Source organism: Danio rerio, chromosome 19 (assembly GCF_052040795.2).
Source record: "Danio rerio strain M-AB ecotype USA chromosome 19, GRCz13ab, whole genome shotgun sequence".
NCBI lineage: Eukaryota > Metazoa > Chordata > Actinopteri > Cypriniformes > Danionidae > Danio > Danio rerio.
In genome coordinates, this window is record NC_141039.2 from 46,805,001 (window position 1) to 46,821,240 (window position 16,240).

Sequence of the window (16,240 nt, forward strand, 5' to 3'; positions counted from 1 at the left end):
AAAAAATGTGTTGTACAGAAATTGGGGAAAAATATAAAGGGAGCTAATAACTTAGGACGGCTAATAATTCGGACTTCAACTGTACATGCTCACACAAATTCAAGACCAGAGACGGGAAACGTGCAAGCAATAAAGAGATTGAAATGGATACATACTTTGATACTCACCGACATAGCGGATGCTGAACCCCTTCTTGTTGGTGCCGTGATCTGCAGACCAGCGCAGGAGCAGCTGGTGGCCGCTGGTGGTCATGTTGAAGGGTGTGGGTAGATCGCCGCTCAGTGTGGCCAGGGTCTGACTGTGAATGGTGGGTCCTTCAAGAGAAACAGAAGAAAAATAAAACACAGTATTTGCTGGAGCACTTATTTATGAAATTATACCTGTCAAACACTGCGTAACTCTGAGCTTAGGTGGAACAGATTTCGACTTAGGGGTTTTAAATGACAACGTGCAGCAGACAAAGTGTTGATAATAACAGGTTTGGCCACAAATGTTGAATACCCCGTTAGAGACATTTTCACTAGAGAAGCATAGACTTTTATTATCAATTCACGTTTTCTTATTCAGTTTTTGAACTTGTGGTGCAATGAAAAGCAGCTCTTTCAAGCCAAAACGATTAGCCCTCATGTGAATCTTTGGGCTCTATTTTGACGGTCCACGAGCAAAACACAAAACGCAAATGCTTTCAGGGCGTTTCAGAATCCATATTTGCAAATTTAAGGACAGAGGAAATCCGCTTTGCGCCGTGGCGAATGGTCTAAAAAGGGTTGAGTTTATTTTCTTAATGAGTTATAGGTGTGTTTTGAGAATAAACCAATCAGATTCTCATCTCCCATTCTCCTAAAGAGCCAGCTGCGTCACGCCATAAGCGCATTTGATATTTACAGGACGTAATGTAAGTTCACTTTTGCTTTTGCTCTCATAATTAGGGAAACCTTACCGCACAGACATCAATTAGTCTATAAGTAATTAATTTTGTTTGTTAAGCGCAAATATTTGTTTTAAAACTATTTCTAAATTCAGTTCTAATTTCCAGCAAATTAATAAATGAACAATAATAACGAAGTGTGCTCAAAATACTAAGTTATATCCAAATACACATGCTGTGCCCCATATGGTCTAAAACCTGCAGGTGGGCAAATCTAAGCTTGTTTTAAATAAAACAAATATAAATATGGATATAATAAATAATACTGCTAATAATAATAACATTATACAAAAGCAAATTGAATGAACTGAAAAAGCCTCCCGAGATGAAGAAGACATAAATGCAGTGATTTTTCATATTTATGTAGGCTAGAAACTAATGTTTTGTAATATTTTAATCCTTTATATTTATATTCTATATCTATTCTTATTATATCCTATATTTATACTTAATTATTAAATTTTTTCATATGTAAAGATATTTGCCTATTCCTCTCTTGTGTGTATTAAGCAGTGCGTTAGCGAGGTGCAACTCTGCGCTGGAGTTTAGACCGGTTTAGTTTTGGTCAAATGAAAAATCTATTATAGTTTCTCAAAATAGCAACGCGCCAGCGGTCCACCTCAGAACGCCTTCCTTTTTAGACCAGAACACCTATGAGGGCACATATGAGCGCTGATGCATTTGCTTTTTAAAGAGCGTAGCGCAACGCCTCAAAACGACTCTTGCGCCAAGTTGAAATTAGCAAACAACTATTGCGTCCGCCTTGCGCCACATTGCGTCGGGTGTATGATAGGGCCCTTTGTATTCTTTTTCAAGTATTTCCCAAATGATGTTTAACAGAGAAATTAGGTTTTTCACAGTATTTCCTATAATATTTTTTTCTTCTGAAGAAAGTCTTATTTGTTTTATTTCATCTAGAATGAAAGCAGCTGTTATTTTTTAAAATAATTTTAAGGTTAATATTAGTAGCCCCCCTTTTTAAGCATTTTTTTTTACATGGCTGTTTCTCAATATGCGTTCTTCAGCAATCTTGCGTCCTCATGTTCTCGTGTAACGTCATCATTCAGTTCCAAAATTCAGTTCCAAGACCGCAAGCACAGAGGATGTGTGAAAATTCCCGGATGTGTTCTTGATATCAAAGATGCACCGATGCTGACTTGAGTACCGATCTCGCTCTAGAAGTCCCACAAGTCATTGCGACTGGAGGTGGGAAGCGCAGCATTTTATTTACATTTATTATTAGAGTTCAAAGATATTACTTAAAGGGCGATGCAGTGGCACAGTAGGTAGTGCTGTCGCCTCTAAGCAAGTAGGTTGCTGGTTCGAGCCTCGGCTCAGTTTTCATTTCTGTGTGAAGTTTGCATGTTCTCCCTGCGTTCGCATGGGTTTCCTCCGGGAAAGTCCAAAGACATGCGGTACATGTGAATTGGGTAGACTAAATTGTCCGTAGTGCATGAGTGTGTATGTGAATGTGTGTGTGGATGTTTCCCAGAGATGGGTTGCGACTGGAAGGGCATCCGTCGAAGACTTGAAACAGAAATTGGTGAAATAAAATATACAGTGAGTCTAATAATTCAGGAGGGCTAATAATTACGACTTCAACTGTGTGTGATCCTGGAACACCAAATCAGTCCTACATTTGAAATTGAGATTTAAACATCCTCTGAAAGCCGAATAAATAATATCCATTAATGTTTGGTTTGTTAGGATATAATAATATTTGATACAACTATTTGAAAATCTGCAATATATAATACAATATCAAAATACTGAGTGCTTGGCTATGCACATTAATAATAATAAATAGCATTTTAATATATTTATAGCAGGAAATTTGCTAAATGTCTTCATAAATCGTGATCTTCACTTAACATTCTAATGTTTTTTGGCATCAAATTCAAAAGTACATTTTTTATAAAGCAATTTTTTTTAGGAAAAAAGGTGCTCGCCAAAGTGCTGTACAGATATGAATTAATAAAATCGACGAATGATACAGAAACATACCGAAATATGGCCTAAATCTAACATTTTGATCAACTTTATGTTTTAAATAGGGGTGTCCAATTAATAAATTCCTTTTCTTTTTGGCTTAGTCCCTTTATTAATCAGGGGTTGCCACAGAGGAATGAACCGCCAACTTATTCAGCACATATTTTACGCAGCGGATGCCCTTTCAGCCACAATCTAACACTGGGAAACACACATTTGGATTGGGGGGAAACCGGAGCCTCAGATACCAACTGACCCAGCCTGGGCTCGAACCAGTAACCTTCTTGCTGTGAGGTCATCAGGCTACCCACTGCACCAGCAGGCTTTTAATAGATATTTTTCTTTTTTCAGTAATGATAATAAAACTCTATTTTAGTGCAGGTCTCAAGCCTGTTATAGATATATAATACTCAAACTACAAGTAGGAGATGACAAGTCTTGTTTTAATGAGTGACTCACTGAATCATTTAATCAAACAATTCATTCTAGATGGTTGATTCATTTAGAAATGAAGTAAGATAATGGGTCATTAAATCAGTGACTAACTCTAATTGCTCACAAACAGATTCAAAATGGAATAAATCAGCAGTGTTGCTCTGCATAATAATAATAACTTTTGCAGTTTGGATCACACTAATATTTAGGAATCTTGCTTGTGTATTTAATATAAAAAAAATAACATTTTAAAGAAAATGATTTGTTTTCATAACTTGAATTACAGCGGTATCTTAACTGCATTCAAAAGGACATTGTCATCATGCACACCACTGAAACAATTACAATAGAAATCGCACATAATAAATATCACACAGTCCTAGCTGCAAACACGAAATGCAGTGAAATAACAAATATCTGACTGGTTTAAATAAGAAAACAGTCTACCATCAAAGACTTCCAGAATGTCGTATTCCTTCTCGGTCTGGAAGAACTCAAAAAACAGGGTGATGTTGTAGCCCTTCTCCACATTGATGCTCCATGAACACATCTGTAGGTTGGGGTAACTGTCCGGATACCCAGGACTCAAAATCACCCCAGAGGAGTCGAATCGGACATCATGAGCTGGACATTGAACTGTGGAGCAAAAAAATAAATATATATATATATATATATATATAACAGCATTATTTCTACCATAAACACACAAAAAATTACATTAAATGTTTTATGTTTAATCCACTTTAATTAGTAAGAGCTAATAAGCTATTAACTAACAAATGAGGTAATAAATGAATTCAGTACACTCAAAAAATTATGTTTGCTGTTTGTTTAAACTACTCATTTAAAATTAAGGGTGTCATGATCCTCCAAATTCTCGATTCGATTACATTTTCGATTCTAAAGTCATGATTCGATTTGATTTTCGATTATGAATAATTAATTATTTAATAACCAATTAATTATTTGTAGCTTACCGTTTAAACTACCTGACCTGCATGGTCTTTGTTTTACCCATAAACAAATCATACAGTAAATGAATAAAGGCAAGATACACACATAATTACCACCTGTCAATCACTTTTTCGGGACTCGTGAATAGGCAGTGATCTGTGTCGTTATAATGGCGTCGGTAAAAAAAGACGCACAACCAACAGGAACCAGCCAACAGTATCTGAGGTGTTCGCTAAAATGACTAAGTACAAGTGAGTGAAAGATTGAAGCAGTCCTCTGACTGCCTGGACCTGCTGTCTGGAGCACATGGCTGTGTGTGTCTGTGTCTGTGTGGTCATGTGATGTGCATTTTCAGAGGTAATGAGAAAGGAGGGCTGCTTAGAAATGCTACACGCCACTGTGGATGTCAAATCGTTGTTGTTCTAAAATGCCATTTAAAAACAAAGACAGTGTAAACAGGGCCTGAGTGTGTACTTTTCGCAAGCGGATTTGCAACGGGGGCGGGCAGAGGATCGCGATGCCGGTGTTGTCTATCGGACGAACCCTAATACGTACATAGCAGAGCTTGTAAAACTGTGTATTTTTTTTTGTCGACAACACGAACGTTGTCAACATAACTCACTGGAAATCCAAAATGCTTACACACCGGCGACTTCATTGAAAGAGGAGAGGGTTTAAGTTCTGTCGACGGCTCTCCTGTATCTACAGTTCAACAAGCACTTCAACAAGCCTGTTTTTCCCCGCTTGGCAAGCCAAGCTGACGTGACATGGGGGCGTGGCAGCATCGACGATTCTATTTTTTGATTCGATAATCGAAATTGAGCATATGTTAATCTGAAGTGAACTGGGGCGAGTCAGTGGCGCAGTAGGTAGTGCTGTCGGCTCACAGCAAGAAGGTTGCTGGGTCGCTGGTTCGAACCTCGGCTCAGTTGGTGTTTCTGTGTGGAGTTTGCATGTTCTCCCTGCCTTCGCGTGGGTTTCCTCCGGGTGCTCCGGTTTCCCCCACAGTCCAAAGACATGCGGTACAGGTAAATTGGGTAGGATAAATTGTCCTTAGTGTATGAGTGTGTGTGTGTGAATGCAGGAGTGGATGTTTCCCAGAGATAGATTGCGGCTGTGTAAAAACTTGCTGGATAAGTTGACGGTTCATTCCGCTGTGGCGACCCCGGATTATTAAAGGGACTAAGCCGACAAGAAAATGAATGAATGAATGAAGTGAACAGTAAGCTAATTGTTCAGAGATCTGAACTTATTGTTAAAAAAAAAAAAAAAAAATCAAGATTTGAGCCAAAATCGATTGAGAAAAACTGTAAAACAACCTAAATCTTAAGATATTTTGGGACATTGGGATATTTTTTATCTGTTTTATGTTAAATCTACTTTAATTTGTAAAAACAATGAAGTTAACTTAATCAATTTGTGTTGGGACAACGTGTGGAACCCAGCATTTTTACAGTGTAAGTATTAGAACAATGGAAACAGTATATATTTTCAATATTTATCAAATACATCTTGAAGGTCTTGTTTACTGTACATTAATCTGGATTACAAGAAAAACTTGATGCCTATCGAAAAAAAAAAAAAAAAAAGCATCCACCATTTTTCATCAAGTCATCCCGAAATGCTCCATACTCTGCAAAACACTTCATGAGTTCTCCTGCTCCGCCACTCACTTTGTTTATCCCGCTCGGCAAGCGCTTTAATGTGCATGACAAATGATTGAACTACCGTTTCCAGGCACTTTCCTGAATCTAAGCGCAGGACAAATTCTAACAAAGTGAGTGCTCTCTCGTGGGGACGCAGGGAGAAGGATGGAGCCATGAAAGATTAATGGCGGCAGCTGTTTGAGCCACTAAACTCCAAGAGGCGCATCACTCATCAACAGCGAAGGAAGCGCTGACAGGGAATGACTGAGCTCTTCATGGACTATCAGCAAATACTGCCTCTGATCACATTTTACCCTCCATTACATGTATGACGCTCATCTGACTGATTTCAGCCCATAGTCTTGCGTCCCCAATAACCTGCCATTTACTTGTGGATGTTTCCATGGCAACAGGCTGCAACACGTTCAGAGTGCCTCTATTATGGCATTTAAAATCTCCCTCCTTATTTTGTTTCGGAAGGTCTCCTTCATATACTGTAGGAGTACATGCATCCAAAAATCACCTTTTCTTGTGTAAGCATTTGGAATAACTTCATTTCACTTTCAATTTCCAATTTGATTTGGTGTTTTTTAAAAACTCCTCCCTTCCAAGAGCCTGCTCTGATTGTTCAGATGGAAATGCTCATTAGCATATCTGATAGGATGATTTTCTGATAGGGTTTCCTCTGGGAGCTCATGCACTATAGATTAATTGGGTAGGCTAAACCGGGGGTTTTCAAACTATGGGTCGCGACCCACTAGTGGGTCGCACAGTGAACAAAGGTGGGTCGCGCAACATCACGTAGCTGACCGCAGTTATATTTACATTGCGGTGAATCAAAACCAGTACGATAGACGGCAATAACTCAAAAACCTCTTACCCTAAGTGTGTTTCCTACAAAAAGACAAAGCTGGTTATGTTTCACAGCTGTCTTTTTCTTTTTTTTCGCTCGACATTATGAGCACTGCTCCGTTTGAGCTCTCGCAATCTGCGTTTAGCCAGGGAGAGCTTGCGCCGAGCTGAGCTCTCAGTAAGGGACTGTCGGAAAAGTGCTTCTTTTTTTCATTTTTTTCTTTTTTTTTTGCTCCGTCCTGCGTGCTTTATTTTAAACAACTAATTTTCTCTTAAATGAGCACAAACAGTTACTAAAGTAGTCGAATGCTTCATTATAGATCTGTGCATTCTCACATTAACACCTCTGTTATCAAACAAAACACGATGAGAGATTCATTTGCTGCTCTTCGCTAAATAACTACAGTAACTTTAATCAATATGCAAATACAATTAAAAGTGAAATAGATTTTATAGCTTTATTTAATTTCTGTATAGACCATTGATTTTAATAGGCTAAACCTTTTATTTTATTGTCAATATTTTCTAATGTTTGCCATGTGTTCTATCATTTGAAGCTATTTGTTGTCCCATATTTTTTACATCCCAACGTTGACAGATTGCTAATCAATAAATAGCTATAGTGCTATCTGTTAGTTTTAACGTCAGCTAATGTTATGGAAGGGCATAGATGTTATGGAAAACACAAATAGTAATGTAACTACCCCCATCATTCCTTCCTCAAGCAAATGTGTAAATTTTAGATCTGTTCAGCGATAACGTTAATTGCATTGGCATATTTATCTGACGTTTTCCCAGCTTGTAGTAGTCGATCAAAAAGCTATTTAGTTTCTTATGACTACACTAGCAGTGGAATTTACTGCGATGTGACGGGGCTTGATCATAATCAAGGGGCTTGATCAAAGGTTGATCATATTCTTTTCTAAAAAAAGAGGAGTATCTTTTTCAACAAAAAAATGATCACAGTTACAGCAGCATCCCACAAAAAGCACTTCGAGCCTCATTTTGTGAATATCAAATCGCAAAATCCAAACAGCCACACACCATATATTTTTGACTGCTTTGAATGGAGACATTTTTTTACCCATTTTTCCATATTAAAATATTATGGTGGGTCTTGAGATTGAATTACTTGCCTAGATGGGTCCCGGAATAAAAAGGTTTGGGAATCCCTGGGCTAAACTGTCCGTAGTATATCTATGTATGCCCTGGTCCTCCAGGTTGAGGGTTAAGAGTTGGGATATCGACCCACCTTGTAAAAATGAGATTGTTAAGAAACACCACACTGTGCAGCTAACTATCAACTTCGATATAAACTGCCCAGGTAGTAAGTAAGTAAGTAATGTCAAAATAAAGTGAGTTATTCCTTAAAATGAGCTGTTATCTGCCAGTGGGGTAAGTAATAAAATCTAAAACTGAAAACAAGATTATTTTGCTTACTCTAGTGGCAGATAAATTAGCTTGTTTTAAGGAAATACTAATAAAGGGATAGTTTGCGCAAAAATGAAAATGTATGTACTATTTACTAGTGTTGGGAAAAGTTACTTTAGAAAGTAATGCATTACAATACTGAGCTACTTCCAAAAATAACTAGTTGTGATACTCAGTTACTTGCGTTAAGTTACTTTTGAGTTAAATATCAACTTTGAATGAAGTGAGTTTTTCCTTAAAACATGCAAGATAGTCTTGTTTTTCCTTTTGACATAAGATTATTTTGCTTGTTTTGGGGAAAAAAATGCTTATTTTAGACATTTTATTTCTGAGAATAAGGCAATACGTTTTACTTGTCTAGAAAATGCTTCTGGATTTAAGAATTATTAGATATTTGTACTGGAAACAAGACAAAAACTGTAAGTAAGCAAAGCTTTTTTTGCAGTGTGGAATTGCAAATATACTATAAATCAACAAATCGTTTTTTTTTTAAAGACAATAACTTTATCAAGCACTTTGATCTGCAGACCTTTAACATTAAAAACAGCTTGATTACATCACGTTAAATGCTATTATTCAAAATCGCTTAATAGGGGGCACTTTAACCTTCATTCTGAGACTAACAGTAGATGCATTAAGCATGTAATCCTGATAAACAGAAGCTCAGTGTCTTTGTTCTTGAAAAGTAAGCCCACCTTGGCAGGATGGGGGGTGTCCGTCCATCTGTAGCCGTTCTCCTAACCTGCACGTCAAAATCTCGCTCCCCACCAGGGTGAATCCAGGGTGGCATCGATAGCGGATGATATCACCTGAGATGAAAAAACAAAAGAGAGTCTGGATGATTAAGCGTGCGTTTAATTGGGTGGGACAGCGAACCTCGGTGGCTTTAATGGAGACAGATGCCCGAGATATGAGCGTGATGTATATAGTCTAACGCTAAACTTGAAGAGGTTGATAATTGAGCTGTAAAACAGCAGCGTTTGCAGGCCTGTTTAATGAATTGCCTGTATTGGCTTTGCATGACAACCCCGCCATCTAAAAATAATCATGCGTAAGCATCTGGAAGACATCAAAAGTGTGACGCATTGGAGCGTTCCTATGCGGAGAGGCGTTCGTATGCGGCGCCAGTGTCTAGGCAACAGGGCAAGGTGAATCTCTCTCGTTTACAGTATTGGCCTAATTTCTGTAGCGCCAGAAGAGCCAGGCTTGAGATTTTGTGCCAGCGTGCCTGTGGGCGAAAATGTTTATGCTGTGTATTATTTAGGGAACTATTTTAGTAGTCGCTTGGGCACCGAGGGCAGACGACAGTTGGCTGGATTGTGAGACTTGTGCATGTGGAGCACAAGAGATTATCTTTTAAAAGGAAAGCAAATGCAAATATGCACTGTGCATACTGTATGTTTAAATGGGGTCTGAAATACAGTTGAAGTCAGAACTATTAGCCCCCCTGAATTATTAGGCCCCTTGTTTTTCCTCCCCCAATTTCCGTTTAACGGAGAGAAGATTTTTTTAGCACATTTATAAACATAATAGTTTTATTAACTCATTTCTAATCACTGATTTATTTTATCTTTGCCATGATGACAGCAAATAATATTTGACTAGATATTTTTCAAGACACTTCTATACAGCTTAAAGTGACATTTAAAGGCTTAACTAGGTTAATTAGGGTAACTAGGCAGGTTAGGGTAATTAGGCAAGTTATTGTATAATGATGGTTTGTTCTGTAGACTATCGGAAAAAAATATAGCTTAAAGGGGCTAATAATTTTGTCCGTAAAATGCTGTTAAAAATTAATAACTGCGTTTATTCTAGCCAAAATAAAACAAATAAGACTTTCTCAAGAAGAAAAAAATATTATCAGACATACTGTGAAAATTTCCTTGCTCTGTTAAACATCATTTGGGAAATATTTTAAAAAGGAAAAACAATTCAAAGGGGGGCTAATAATTCTGACTTCAACTGTATATTGATGATGTTCATTTTTAACTCTTTTCCTGGCATTGACAGTTTAGAGATTAAGATTAATTTAATCAATTAAGAATAAACGCTTCCCCGCTACTAAGGAGTTTTTACAGCAATCTGTGTTTTAGATATATATTGGTAGGAGAATCCCTTATGTATGTCGTGAGTGAAGCATGGGACTTCTCTGAATGAAACAAGATTTTTCCTTCACCAAATTTGACTAATTTCTGAAAGAATCTTGGTCTGCGCGGGTTCCAGTAGGTCTTCTGCAGTATTTGTGATGATTAGGAAGCAGTTCAACAGATGACTTATCAGAAAAATCGACCTTCTGCCAATTTTCCAACTTATCAACAAGACGTCCAGTTATTATTTGTTGCTTTTACAACTGGGGTAAACGACAAGTCATTTGTCTGGAAGTGTATGTACAGTATGAATTAATGCATGCATGTATGTATGTGTGTGGTTTGTGTGTGTGTACTATATACTGAATGCATATACAATGCATTACTTTTAGAAAAATGTCTTTTTCTCTTTTTATGTCAAAAATGTTGCATATTTTGATAAAACCTATTTGCATATAAAAATAAAAAAGTAGACAGTAGAGACTTGGCTTACATATATATAGCTGAAGTCAGAATTATTGGCCCCTCTTTGATTTATTTTTCTTTTTTAAATATTCCTTAACAGAGCAAGATGTTCACAGTATGTCTGACAATATTTTTTTCTTCTGGAGAAAGTCTTATTTTTTATTTCAGCTAGAATAAAAACATTTTACATTTTTTTAAACACCATTTTAAGGTCAAATTATTAGCCCTTTAAGCTATATTTTTCAGATAGTCTACAGAACAAACCATGATTATGCAATAACCTGCCTAATTACTATAACCTGCCTAGTTACCCTAATTAACCTAGTGAAGCCTTTAAATGTCACTTTAAGCTGTATAGAAGTGTCTTAAGAAAATGTCTAGTCAAATATTATTTACTGTCATCATGACAAAGATTAAATAAATCAGTTATTAGAGATGAGTCATTAAAACTATTATGATTAGAAATTTGTTAAATTAGTTTTTTTCTATTCGTTAAGCAGAAATTGGAGAAAAAAATAATAATTCTAATAATTAAAGGAGGGCTAATAATTCAGGAGGGCTAATAATTCTGACTTCAACTGTATATATATAATATGGTCATATACTATGGTCATATACTCATATATTAGATTCTGAAGGCCATCAAATTTAGCTGAGAATGGTGGTGGGTGGAAACTTGGAGGTGAACGAGTTAACTGCTTACAGGCATAGTCAAAACTGCATTAGATTGAATTGCTTTTGTAAAACTCATCAAATGCATTCAAACAGCCTCTAAAGATCACCCCGTCTCCAACTGCTGGCTTCATTCTTTACATGACTGGAGATGTTGTTTAAGCACACTAACTGCATAGAATATAAACTTTTCCATTAAAGCACTGGCTCCTTTCATCTTCAAATGAAAATAGCTTGAGTTCATTTCTCAAAGTTAGACTTGAAAGATCAAAAAAGCTACTGCGTGTATTTCTCCATACATCAAAAACATCAAGAAAAGTGGACTTATAGACCATCTGGAGTGTTCTTGTTATCAGTTTGTCCAAAATACACCATAATATCAGCTGCATTACCAGTGGTTTTACCAGTGGCCAATCTGATTTGATGAAAAAAAGCTCAAGTGAAAGCGTCTCATCCTTTACTCACCCTCATGTTGCTCAAAACCTGTTCTGCAGAACACAAAAGCAGAAACTGTAAAATCAATGGGGTCCAAAACAACACCTGGACACTGTACAGCCATCAAACATGGAGCCATTTTCTCAAATGACTTCTTTTGTGTTCTGCTGAAGAAGTAAAGTCATACAGCTTTGAAGCAACATAAGAGACAGAAATGTATTTTTTTTTTGCGGGAACAATCCCTACTGGGATGGAAACAGGTAACTTGCTTTCATTTGTTATTGAAAATCAGCACTCTTAATATAAATCATGACAGGGGAATGGGTTTTTAGACTTAAAAACAGACTCAGCAGGTCAGAATCAGAACCATTTGTATTTAAAAAAAAATCATACCTATTTCTAACTCATTGTCCTCCATCAGGATATCAGCATTTGCCACCTCCAGGGGAGGCTGGCACACTCGTAACTGGTAGGCTGCAAAAGAAAAAAGAGAGATGATGTGGTTACAAAAGTCTGTAGTTTATAGAGATTAAGATCTTAAAGGTGCTGTTTGTAAGTTTTTGACTCTTCTTAAGCATAAAAAACCATAATTTGTGTGCAGATTTTAAAGAAACAAGCTAAGCGAACATTCTTGTTTATCTGAAAAACAGGGGGGTCCGTTCTTTGTACGCGAGTTACTCAGTGAGCTGGATTTGGTTATTGACGTTTTGACACGATCCAGGATTGTTTCGTCCTTCAAAACTGATGCAAGAGTTGTTGTCATAACAACAGTTCTGGTAGCTCCAACCTGGTCAGGAGCAGGCTCATTTCATATAAACAGGATTAGATCGGGTTAGTTCAAGCAAAGATAATACTGAAAGTATGTACCCAATTCTGATATTTTCTTACAGTAGTAGTTTTATACATTTGGGAAGATAGTAAATATTATTTAACAATATATAAAGTTAAAAATATATATTATTAAAACGGTAACACTTTACAATAAGGTTCATTAGTTAATGCATTTACTAACATGAATTAATCAAGAACAACACTTGTACAGCATTTATTAATCATAATTAAATATTTACTAATTCATTATTAACATCCAAGTCACGCTTGTTAACATTAGTTAATGCACCATGAGTTAACATGAACTAACAATGAACAATTGTATTTTCATTAACTAACGTTTACTAACATGAATAAATACGGTAGTAAATGTATTGTTCATTGTTTGTTCAGGTTAGTAAATGCATTAATTAATATTAACTAATGAACCTTATTGTAAAGTGTGACCATTAAAACGTATCCAATTTCCACTCCGAAACGAAAGTACAAAGACTGCCACCTGATGGTGCAAAGAGAAAACTTATTGATATGAACTTTTAGATACAAATGCACTTTAATTTGAGTATAATAACAGACATGCGCAATATGTGACTTTTTTTTTAAAAGCAATAACACATTTATGCAGTCATGCACATGTTTTGACAGTTAATATGACGGACATTTGATGCTTCACAAAAGTTGCAGACACCCTTACCAATATCAAAATGCTTTTGTAAACATCCAGTTATTCTTTACACTGATTAGAAAAACCAGCTACAATAATACTATGGCTACTATAATATAAAAAATCCGCTCTAACTGTAAAACTAAATTAATTAGTTGGGGGGGATGGGGGATTGGGGGTTGTTTTGGGGTGGTGGTTTTGGAGAAAGGGTTGTCGCAGGCCCCCGTTTACACTAGTGCGTTTTAGTTTTAAAACGGCGTTTTAGATAAAAAAACGATCCTCGTCCACACTAGCGTTTCACCTAGCGTTTCTGAACATATCTCCATCCACACGGCGCCACCAAAAACGTATATTATGTGACCATTCGCGCACTCTGGGCATGTGCGTTCTAGTATAAACAGGAAGCATGTGTCACGCTCGGCATTTGGTTATTGTTAGTCAACAAACAACGGTTGAACAATGAACGCGATGGCAAAGAAAGCAAGAGAGGTATTTTTGTGGACAGACGACGAGTTCGAGTTGTTACTAAACGTAACAAATGAATAACTGCACAATGACGCCTAAAACAGACAATAGTGCAAACAACGCTCCCATTTCTGTGTCCATGTTGTTGTTTACATTGAAAGGCTGGTCTGTTCTCTTCCGGTAGCGTTAAAGCCATGTGTTATAGTCATGTGATAGGGGCTTGACGAATAAGGGAAGGATATGCAATGACACAAAAGCCCCAATCAGGTAGCCAATCTCAGCAGCCCCACCTCCGTTTTCAGATGTCTCCGGCGTCTCCAGCGTTTCCAAAACGCTCCGTTTTCGGTGCTCGAAAACTCCGGCGTAGTGTGGACACATGGCGTAACCGTAGCAAAGCTTATGCATTTTAAATCTAAAACGCATTAGTGTAAACGGGGCCACAGACTGAAAAGTGAAGCACGGAGGGTGTGATGGGGGGCTATGTGTATTGGTTAGGGTTTGGGTTTAGAGGTTCTGGTGGACCCCTAATAGTATCGCTGGGGGCCCCAAAATGGCGTGGGCCTATAGAATTGTCCTAACCTCCTCCCTAGCGGTGCCCCTGTCTGTATCTACATTATTTTGCAAACTAGTTTTGATATAGTTGATATAATCACATGACAGAGATATAAGTCAAACCCTTTCCAATAGTTTGCCGTTACCCCTTTATATTAAAGGAAAAGTTCACTCAAAATATCCTTAACTCACCTTTTATTTGTTCAAAACCTCTATGAGTTTCTTTCTTCTGTTGAACGTAAAAGAAGATGTTTTGAAAAATGCTGGTTGCTGGAATTCATTGACTTCTGTTGTCATTTTTTAAATCCCAGCATTATTCAAAATATATTCCTTTGTGTTTAACAGGAGACAGAAACTTGCGGTAAAACACACAAGGAAAATAAACGATGATGTAAGTTTTGTTTTTGGGTGAAATATCCCCTTAAGTAGCTACAGCACTTCTCATCGCCACTGCTTTTGAACACAGTGACATGCACAATATTAAAATGTCACATTACACAATACCTGTCATTTTATTTTGGTTCAGCCTGTTATTCTCTCGTTCGCATTTATTCACCCCCTTTTGATAAAACGCCCCTGGCGCAATGTGACGTTCGCCACAGTTGCGTTGGCATCCAGTCAGCGCTAATGACAGACGAACCTGCCGTGACAAATAATGATGTGATTAAATAGGGTGACACAGAGGCGCATGGAAGGGTGACTATCACTGCACTACGGGCCGCTCCGGAAAAGCAATATCAATCGCTTACATCTCTGACAGCGGACACACACTAGCAAGTGAGCGTGTCAAGAGTTGTTGGAAATCGCCAAGAACCAAACGACTCGCGTAATGAGCGAATCACTCAAGAAGAGAGGGAATTAACCGAACGTTTATCCGGATACAGATTGCATGAGGAATGCATTTGTTGTGCCGCTCTGTCCTATGCAGCGCACAGATAGCCGCCAGTGTTGATGATAATTGCCGAGTAGCTTCGCGCTACGTTAATTATCCTGAAACGGTGAACCTCAAAGTTTGACATGACCGTTCAGACTGATTAAGATGGATATCAAGACCTTTGAGTTCTTCTGAAAAGAGGGGACGGAAGACTTTCGGCTTTGCCTTCTCTTGCCAAGTTGAGCGGAGTTGGAAACACACTAATTAGCTATTGAAGCCCACTTAGCATGTGGCTCCTCAGCTTGCTTTCCGATGGATTCCCTGTTGTGTTTTTCGTGGGGTATGTGGCCAAAATGGAACGGCAACAAAAGGGGCAGCTCAGAGAGCTGAGACTGGCCGCTCTGAACCGCAGCCATGTGAAAGAAGCCTACACTTCCAATGAAGAGGCTTTTTAAGAGGCTGTGAAAGTGGAGGGATTTCAAACACACAGGGTTACACTAAGACCCTGTTTACACCTGATATCAACAAGTAACTTTGAAGCATCTGATCAGAGGTGGACAACACTAAACAAGGGTGTAATTAGAGTCAAATATTTTTGAGTTGATCCACTTTCAACCATTTCCACAGGTGTCTGAACACCAACGTCAGGATTTTGCCAAGTCGCGATCTTGTATTATCATCTATGTTGATCCTTGAACATGTTGATCTTTGTGAATGTAATCCATACCTATTCCCTATCTCTAAACCCAACCATAACTGTACATTATTTCTAAAATCTGAGGAAATAATAGTTGGATAACAATAATGTAAAAGTGCATAAATCTAACCATCAGCCTAAACTTGTTTGAAGCATTTGTACTTCAAATTGTCTGCATAAAATTGTTGCTGTGCAAGCGTTTTTCAATGCAAAATGTTCACTGTTCATGTGCGGATTTAGGAGACATTTACGCAGAATGCATC

At 37.6% G+C, this 16,240-nt stretch overlaps 2 protein-coding genes across 19 annotated transcripts in view; both read right to left on the reverse strand.

Moving 5' to 3' along the window:
* ppt1 (palmitoyl-protein thioesterase 1 (ceroid-lipofuscinosis, neuronal 1, infantile)) overlaps nucleotides 1–16,240 on the reverse strand; it is an 847,627-nt gene that overhangs the window by 589,289 nt on the left and 242,098 nt on the right. The window lies entirely within an intron of this gene.
* csmd3b (CUB and Sushi multiple domains 3b) overlaps nucleotides 1–16,240 on the reverse strand; it is a 1,026,877-nt gene that overhangs the window by 197,440 nt on the left and 813,197 nt on the right. For 12 of the 18 annotated variants that reach the window (XR_015517226.2, XR_015517225.2, XM_087296029.2 and 9 more), the window contains 4 exons: nucleotides 12,288–12,368; nucleotides 8,931–9,044; nucleotides 3,800–3,988; nucleotides 156–314 (listed from right to left, as the gene is read on the reverse strand). Coding sequence is in view for 16 of the 18 variants with exons in the window: in XM_087296029.2 (XP_087152155.1) it covers nucleotides 156–314; nucleotides 3,800–3,988; nucleotides 8,931–9,044; nucleotides 12,288–12,368 (543 nt within the window). In the remaining 2 variants the exon portion in view is untranslated. The remainder of the gene's footprint in view (nucleotides 1–155; nucleotides 315–3,799; nucleotides 3,989–8,930; nucleotides 9,045–12,287; nucleotides 12,369–16,240) is intronic. The other 6 variants (XM_087296026.2, XM_087296033.2, XM_087296036.2 and 3 more) reach the window with 1 other exon arrangement.